General features: G+C 38.3%; 1 protein-coding gene across 2 annotated transcripts; it reads right to left on the reverse strand.

The window, feature by feature from the left end:
* Nucleotides 1-4,750: 4,750 nt before the first annotated feature.
* LOC147604510 (uncharacterized) lies at nucleotides 4,751-6,384 on the reverse strand. 2 transcript variants are annotated; one of them, XM_086794927.1, is made up of 3 exons: nucleotides 5,795-6,384; nucleotides 5,561-5,689; nucleotides 4,751-5,424 (listed from the first exon to the last, which is right to left on the reverse strand). In XM_086794927.1, exons 1-3 carry the CDS (start codon nucleotides 6,355-6,357, stop codon nucleotides 5,301-5,303), a joined length of 816 nt encoding a protein of 271 aa, XP_086651053.1. In that variant the 5' UTR covers nucleotides 6,358-6,384; the 3' UTR covers nucleotides 4,751-5,300. The 2 variants fall into 2 exon arrangements, with proteins under 2 accessions (XP_086651053.1, XP_086651052.1); XM_086794926.1 differs by having other exon boundaries at nucleotides 5,561-5,710.
* Nucleotides 6,385-8,930: the final 2,546 nt, after the last annotated feature.

The following is an 8,930-nucleotide window of genomic DNA, read 5'->3' on the forward strand; positions in this document are numbered from 1 at the left end:
CGTGGGCTGATGAGGAAGATCTTGACCCCGACGTTCACAAGGCTCTTCAAAGAAGTCAGCCAGTACCCTTCAAATGTGAAGGGGAGAACTTGGGTGTGAGGCTGTGGAGAAGTGGGTTGAGGCCATGGAGGAATATTTTGATGTCATCGGATACGAGAGGAGAAAAATGAATCTCGCTAGGCTGAAGATTGTAAAAAGAGCCAAGGTGGCATTGAGAAACCATTGTGACACCAACCATCTGGATAGGAATACCCAGTCTTGGAATGATCTCAAAGCCTATCTAAGGAAGAGATTTTGTTCCCCTGGATTTTTAGAAACAAAGATGAATGAATTCTTAGAGCTAAACCAGGGGAGAAAAACTATTGAGGAATATCACCAATATCTCCTTAAGTACTCACCACCACTAGACGAAGAGTAACTTATTCGGGGAATGAACAAACCTTTAGAAACCCTGGTCAAGAACGCCAACCCAGTTTCCATGGCTGAAGCTATAAGAATGGCGAAGGACTTCACCAAAGCCTTCATCGTTAAAGTCCCACCAAAGCCAAGTCCCTCATCCTTCAAGAGATTCCAAACACCGGGAAGTTCTTCCAACCTTCCGCCTCCAAAGAGACACTAAGGTCCCAACCAGAATCTGGAGTCACAAAGTTTCAGGAATAAAGGAAGACCTTTTCCTTGAAGATCTTTCTCAAGAACTCCGGCTCTTTCAAGAATGTAGAGGGAAGAGCTTCGAAGTGAGAATATCAGTGCAATCAGGGTTTCCTCGCACCAAAAATCAGGGCAACCCTAGAAGAGTGCCAGCTCAGCCTGTAGCCTCCATGCAAAGAAGACTCCGAACTCCCTCCTAGAATTGGGGAAACCAAAGAGAGAGAGTTCCATCTCAAATTGTAGCAACTAGAGCCATCACTATAGTTGAAGAAGTGGAGGAAGAATAAGGATAGATCTATGTCACAATTGAGCATCTCAGGGGAATAATCATCAATTTTCAGTCCTCCAGACTCTAGCAGAGTACGAGGGTAAGCAATTCAAGCTTTTGATTGATTCAGGTAGTACTCATTCTTTTATTTTCCTAGGATGTTTGCATAAGTTAGTCCTAAATCAAATGTCAAGGAAACCTATGCAAGTGGAAAGATTCTTTTCACCCACCTTGAGACAAACCTTATTCAGTTTAATCTAGATGGGAATATAACAGAGTGCCAATTGAGATTCCTACCCTTGGGAATCTATGATGGAATCCTTGGAATGGATTGGCTCCATAAGAATCAGGTTAACATTCATTGTCACAATGGAACCATCTCTTTCTTTGACCTTCATGGGAATAAAGTTCAAGGAACTAGAATTTTTGGAGTGCTGCAATTAGTCAAGGCTTCTAAATTGATAAAAGGACCGAGAAAGAGGCAAGCTATTTATGTTGTTAAGATGACTCCGGTAGATATAAAATGCAAGGCTAAAGAACTAGAATGGTTAAGTGAGTATGTAGATGTGTTCTCAGAAGAGCTGACTGAGATGCCTCCGTCTCGTGAAGTGGATCATGAGATCGAGTTAACCCCTGGAGAGCTCAGCCAGTAGCTCAGCGTATGTCAGTCCCTGAAGCCATATAACTGTTAGAGCAATGATTCATCAGACCCAATATCTCACCTTGGGGTGTGCCCGTTCTCTTTCAAAAGAAGAAAGATGGAACGTTAAGACTCTGTATTGACTACAAAGGATTGAATCAATTAACAATTAAAAATAAGTATCCTATCCCGAGGATTGATGAACTTCTGGATCGGTTAAGTGGGACCCAAATGTTCACAAAGATAGATCTCAAATCTGAGTACTACCACATCAGAATCAAGGAACAAGACATCCCGAAGACATCATTCAATACTCGCTATGGGCATTATAAGTTCAGAGTCATGCCGTTTGGAGTGACTAATGCCCTGCCGACATTTAATCATCTTATGCAAGATATTATGATAGAATACTTGGATGATTTTGTTGTTGTCATCTTTGATGATATCTTGGTATACTCAAAGAATGCTGCAGATCATGAAGATCATGTGCGCAAGGTCTTGGAAATCCTAAGGAAGCACCAAATCTTTGTAAAAAAGAGAAAGTGTTCTTTTTCTGTTGACCACGTGGAGTACTTAGGATTCATAGTGTCTAAAGATGGGATTTCTCCCGACCCTGTAAAGATCCAAGCAGTCCTAGATTGGCTGGAACCCAAGACGATAAAAAAAGTCAAAGGATTCCTAGGATTAACTAGATGGTATAGGATCTTTATACCCAGGTATTCTCAGATAGCATCCCCTCTAACTAACCTTCTCAAGAAGAGTACACCATTTCAGTGGTCTGTTATGTGTTAGAGTGCCTTTGATAAGCTGAAGATAGCCTTAGTAACCAACCGTATCCTTAAATTGTGAGATTTTACCAAACCTTTTGAGATAGGTAATGATGCAGTGGGTTTTGCCTTAGGCGGTGCTCTTATGTAGGAAGGTTATGCAGTGGCCTATGAATCCAGAAAGCTCAATACATATGAGGGAAATTATGCCATCCATGACTTGGAGTTACTCTCAGTAGTTTATGCTCTGAAGTTGTGGAGACATTATCTTTTGAGCCAAAGGTTCACCTTGATGATTTGACAGATCATCAAAGTCTGAAGTGGATCTTCACCCAAAGGGATCTCAACATGCGTCAAAGGAGATGGATGCAGACCCTATAGGAATTCAATTTTGAGATTATCGGTCAGGGAAAGAAAATGTGGTGGTAGATGCGCTCAGCAAAAAAGCCTCCTTGCTTGCAATTACAGTGGTGTCAAATCCATTAATCAGTGAAGCAAGGGAGAGATTCAGATGCTCGAAGGCAGAAGCAGTCATATCTTGTGGTGGCTAGGTGAGATCAAGAATACCGGATAAGTGTGGAACTTCCATCTATAAAACCAAATTCTTTGATTAAAAATCTTCATTAATAAAGCTTAAGGAATGAAGCTTAATACCCTCGCCCCCTCCGTGATGCCCCCTCCGAGGGCATTGGTGGTGGAAACACCGTCAGCCTCTCGTGCGGAGCAGGGATCCACACTCGGGGTCTGGCCCTCAGATATCTGGACAAGAGACGAGCCCGGCGGTTCCTCCGAAACTGAACCCAGAAAAACTTTCCTCGCCCGGAAGGCACGTGCGATTCCACCAGGGAAATCATCTAACAAGAGAATTGATCTAACGAGTCAAAGTCTTAACTAACCAAATAGATCCGACAGGAGAATTGATCTAACGAGTCAAAGTCTTAACTAACCAAACAGATCCGACCGAACCCAAAAGTCACATGGTCAGATCAAGAAAGAGACTTGCACTTGGTCCATAAAATCACCGCTTTTTTCCTCCTTTAGCGAGGCACATGCTGATTCCCTTCCACAGAACAAGGGTCTTCCTAGGACTTATTCTAACCCCAACCGGCCCATGCGTTAGCCAACCACCCAACCACTATATTGGTGGGACTCCTTTATAAAACTTTGATTCTGTTTTGCGTGGGCACCGAGGAAAAGAGTTCCCAGGCCCCCTAGCCGACGTTTCAAGCAAAATTCAAGGTAGTCATACCACTTACACACCCAATATGAAATTGCCATTTTAATAGATTCAGCTATCTTTAAAACAATATTTCAATGAAATCATAGTATTACTGATCATAATCCTCCACAATATTGCGAGCGACGTCTCTCGCGTAAAACAATCCTTTAAACAAAACAGAGGTTTTATGGAAGTAAAACTCTCGGTTCGAGATTAGTTCCACAAAACCCTTTTTCCTTAATCTAGATTTTCTTAATGAGAATCATTGATCTCTCATCAAGGTAATCTACCCATCATTTGATTGAATTTCCAACTAGATTCTTGATGATTTCGGCTAAGGGAAAACTATGTTAATTCAACGGTAGTCTATTCTTTGTGTCAAGAATTGGAATTGGTCACGAGGTTTCTGCTTGATTCAGATTCAAGAGATGGGCGAGTAGTTTACTGGCTGCCCCTCTCACAGTCGTGGTCTAACCAAAATTATTCGATTTACTTTTGACTTTGATTCCTAAGGATTTTCTTCAAATAAAAATTTATTGAACTTCTAACCGTAAGGAAAATTCCAACTTTATGAATTTCATTCCTTCCTAATCATAATAGATTAAGAAATGGTTCTATATGAGAATATTGGATTTTTATAAAAATACTCTTCTTCAATTAATCTAATTTTTGATAAATATCAATTTGGTGATTTATCCACATAAAATATCTAAGAATATTCTTTCTACCAATTTAATTATCAACCCTAATTTTCTAGGTGGATTTATGGTAAAAATTCCTCTTTTGTCCACCAAAATTTAATTTAAACCTTTCTCTACTTAAAATACCATAAAAATTCTTCTTTTAATTCAATACAAATATCCTTTTTCTGAATATGCTTAAAATTTCTCTTTTTGTATTTAAATGATTGAATTCTAAGAGGTCACGGGAATGCCTCTTTTATCATTTAAAAATTCTTATACATAAAAAAAGTTTATCTAAAATTCCTTTTTTTAAATTAAATAAAAATATCCATTATTTTAAATATGCCAAAAAATTCCTCTTTTACCATTTAATTACTTGGATCCCAATTATCATGGGAATTCCTCTTTTCGCATAAAAAATAAATTTACCAAGAATTCCTCTTTTCTTTTTAATTAAATATTTATGTATAAATACTAAAAAATTATGCCCAAAGGAAAATTTGGAGTCACATTTTTTAAATTAAAAAAAACAAGAATTTTACAGCCTTAAGCCTTTCTTTACAAGGGTAAATTTTCAGGTGCCCCTATCTCAAGGGTTTTTTTTTTTTTGGGGTGCCCCTAGGTCTCTATCTCAAGGGTAAAAGGCTCCAAGATGGATTTCACAATCCTTAAATATGAGGGCTCACAAGTGATTTCCCTCTTGCCTTTTCTACCTCGAGGTAAACCTTTCTCATCCTTTCCTTAAAAAATCCCACAAGAGTTTTGTCCCATGACAACGATTTACAAGTTGTATGTGGAATAAATTTCCTTCCTTACAGAAAAGGACACATGAGTCAATTAAGTCAAGTTGTATGCTTGAAGAGGATCCTGATAGCTCGCGTCGTAAGTCAATGCAATAGCTCATGCCACTACATCGATATCACAACCCATATAAGCGTATATAAGGGAAGCAAGTTAGGCAGCCTAATTAGTATATAAGGTTTCTAATTTCATGCCATAATTACCGTGCCCTGAGCCACCTACTCATACAAATTAGAGAGACTAGAATGCTAAGTAATTACTCCAGAGGAGATACTTAAGGTTTGACTTGGTGATTGTGCTTGCCGATGTAAGTCGTGATGACAAAGTCCCGGTTCTCAGAGCATCGCTCTACATGCTTGAGAACATAGCAGCCGCCTTCAGCACATTTGAAGTAGCTCCTGCGGCCAATGCGCATTACACCAACCCCAAATTATATACCTTAATCCGAAAATGCAGTAACATAGGGTTTGCTGATAAATACTTCACCGCATGCATTAAAGTAGGGTTTGTAGATAGATATAAATAATTAATCACCTTGGAAACACTTTGTTCTTGATGCGTTTCTCCCCATATTTGCGCCAAAAGTATCCGTCGTTGAGGATAAGCTCGTCGCTTGCTACCCTTATGGAGATTGCCTGCCTATTAAGTGGCTCCACATGGTGGCTATGCAACGTAGAGTTAAGCCTACACGATCAGAATACTCCTCTAGCATGATTAAATAACTCGTGCGCATAAAGCATTAAACAACCTCGTAATTAAATATCCTACCCGACATTACAGTTGACGTTACTCGCAGCCATGCTCTCACTACTCCGAGAATCAACTGAGGGTAATGCACCTGAGGTTTCTGGAAGATTAAGGAAACCAAATTGACTACTGCTGCAAGCATAATTTGCATCTACTGAGTATTGATCATTAGCTGCACTTGGAGCTTCAAAGCTTCCAGCATGGCTAGGCGAATCCACAGACAGCCAAGACATGGCTTCTTCAGCTACAAAATCATGTGCACTGTTGACTAGGTCTGGATCGATATATTGTTGCACATGATGGGATTCCCCCCAAAACCGACCGCCATAGCTTGGAACGGAGAAGGTGTAGTTATTCGAGTTAATCCATGCTTGGGCATGGAAGGTATGATCAAAGTTCTGAAATTGTGGAAGCTCAGGGGGGGCAGGTGAGCAAGGAAAGCTGTTCATGGCTGTACTGAGCTGAGTTCTAATGCTATCAAGAACAGCAGTAGTAGCCGAAGGAGGAGGAGGAGGAGCAGGAGGCGGAGGTGGTAATGGTGGGGAGTAGTAATCAGGGGTATTATGAGGGCAATTGGGATCCATAAGAAAGAATTGAGGAAGGCTCTACAGAATAAGGGAGAGGGGTCTAGGATTTATACCCACCGTCCACAGTCTGCTATAACTACAAGCAGTTTTGCACAGAAACTTGCTGGAGATATACTGCACGTTCATGGTAGCTTCAAGCGTCGGACATCGAGACGTCAGCTCGCAAGACTAACTGGGCTTCCTCCACGTGTTTCTTTGCCGCTTCCTATAGACCACTTGTGGTAGCACTTTTTCGGTCAAGCGAAACCCTCTTGGAAATTCAGACCATCCTTTTTTAAAGGGTGAAAGTCTGACTTGCATTTCTTTACTCAAAACGTTTTGCCGAAAGGAAAATTTGGAGTCACATTTTTTAAATTAAATAAAACAAGATTTTTACAGCTTTAAGCCTTTCTTTACAAGGGTAAATTATCAGGTGCCCCTATCTCAAGGGTATAATTTTTTTTTGGGTGCCCCTAAGTCTTTATCTCAAGGGTTTAAATTTTTTTGGGTGCCCCTAAGTCTCTATCCCAAGGGTAAAAAGCTCCAAGATGGGTTTCACAATCCTTAAATATGAGGGCTCACAAGTGATTTCCCTCTTGCCTTTTCTACCTCGAGGTAAACCTTTCTCATCCTTTCCTTAATAAATCCCACAATAGTTTTGTCCCATGACAAGGATTTTGAGTGCGTGCTTACAAGTTTTATGTGGAATAATTTTCCTTCCTTACAGAAAAGGACACATGAGTCAATTGAGATTTTATTATCATTGTCTATATACATTCTAATGTAATAGGGTTTGTCCCACCTATCATGTTTATGCTATAGAATAAACCATAGATTCCATTATACCATATATAATCATGTACTCATATTCAAATATCATTAGATTATGTCTTGCTTGATTCATATTATATATACAACATTCAAAGACTTATTCCCCATTCTGTTTAGATATGTTACATGTTCAAGTCATTTAAATTATATCTTTTCATACCTATAGTGTGAGAACACAATGCATATGTCATGTATGCACGATCATGACGTTTGGTTAGATTTTTTTAGAAATAAGGGGTAATACTACCCTTAACAATCATTTTTACTGTGGAGGAAAATGTTGCAAATAGGGAGACTTGTTGGGAAAAATATGAAACACCAACTTATTAGGTTGCATATGTCATGTATGCAGTTGATGATGTTTCATTACATTTTTTAGAAATAAGGGGTGAATGTCCTTAGAAATCATTTTTTAATGGGGAAACAATTTCAAAATGTTGTAAATAGGAAAACTTGTTGGGTAAAAGATGCAGAGTCTACTTTTGGCATTCCAAGGAAACTTGTTGGGTAAAAGATAGCACCGACTTATTGGCATTCCAAACTTGTTCATACAGCACATACAAAGATGGACACCTACATCGTAAGTGGTTATCGTGCTTTATCAAGCTCAAGTAGCATTATAAAAGCCTTGTGGACATGCTATGAGAATCCCCCAATGGGAAAAGATTATATATCACGGATTGACCATGAGGTGCCCCTTTTCAACAAAACTATGGACATATTATTTAGTGTGCTAATATTTAAGTGATTATTTGACTTCTATGGTAAGTAAACATCATAATGAAATTCTCACTCATAAAAGTACAAAAGATAACTGTGCATACTTACACAAAGTTGGTTATTTCATTTTGCACATTAAATAAGTCCATTTAGTCAAACAAATCGTATGTGCATGCATATTGATGTTGAGTTCCTTTTCATTTAGCTATAAATCTTACACAAAACACACACACACGCGCGCGCGCACGCACGCACGCACGCATGCACGCACAGGTTACTTTAATCCACTCTTCTTCTTTTTTCCTTATAGACTACGAAAATCCACGGAACAAGTAGAGGCTTTTAGCATTTGATACTTTTCAAACTTCTTTTTGCTTTTTTACTTTGGGATAGATGTAAAAAGCTCATAAAACAAAAGAGAAAATTGATATCAAATGAGTAGAACATTTTGTGACGTAACATCTTCTGGGTATTTTACAAGTTTTTGAGAAAGATCATAGTAAAAAATCATTAAATTGATTTGAGGTGGGTGAGTAGCATGCACCTACCCATGCTTCATAAGTGTTGAATAATATTCATTTTAAAAAATTCAAAGAAAGAAATAACACTAGCTTTGTATCTTTTTGAGAAGATTGATTCATGGATACTTTAAAAGAACTATATGGGTGATAAGTATTAACAATACTTAGTTGAAAGAAATTATTAACAACATTTTCTTTTTTCTATGATATACTTAATAAAAATATGTTATGGTTAAAGGCTAAATCAAACATGTCGGAGATTCCTTGTACTCTTAAAAAAAAGTGAATATGTTCTTTTTAGTGAAAAAAATGTTAATAAGAATCCTTCTAGAGGAATACTCTCAACACAAGATGTTCATTGAAATAAAATATTAAATACAAAAAACTATAGTTCTTCATGGTTACAAAATTCATGCATTTTTTAATTTTTTTCCTTTCTAATTCTTAAAAGATTACAAACCCATATTTTTCACTATTACAAATGCTGCTCAGCACAGCGAAAATAAACCTGCAAAAAAA

The sequence above is a fragment of the Cibotium barometz genome, chromosome 61 (assembly GCF_041138505.1).
Source record: "Cibotium barometz isolate CiBa-2024 chromosome 61, ASM4113850v1, whole genome shotgun sequence".
Taxonomy (NCBI): domain Eukaryota; kingdom Viridiplantae; phylum Streptophyta; class Polypodiopsida; order Cyatheales; family Cibotiaceae; genus Cibotium; species Cibotium barometz.

What these genes read in the sequence shown, in the direction of transcription:
- LOC147604510 (XM_086794926.1), bottom strand. Translation starts at nt 6,357, where the DNA reads ATGGATCCCAATTGCCCTCATAATACCCCTGATTACTACTCCCCACCA. An exon ending in AACGTCAACTGTAATGTCGG is followed by an intron (nt 5,711 to 5,794) that starts GTAGGATATTTA and finishes CTGATCGTGTAG; the next exon opens with GCTTAACTCTACGTTGCATA. An exon ending in AAGAACAAAGTGTTTCCAAG is followed by an intron (nt 5,425 to 5,560) that starts GTGATTAATTAT and finishes CATTGGCCGCAG; the next exon opens with GAGCTACTTCAAATGTGCTG.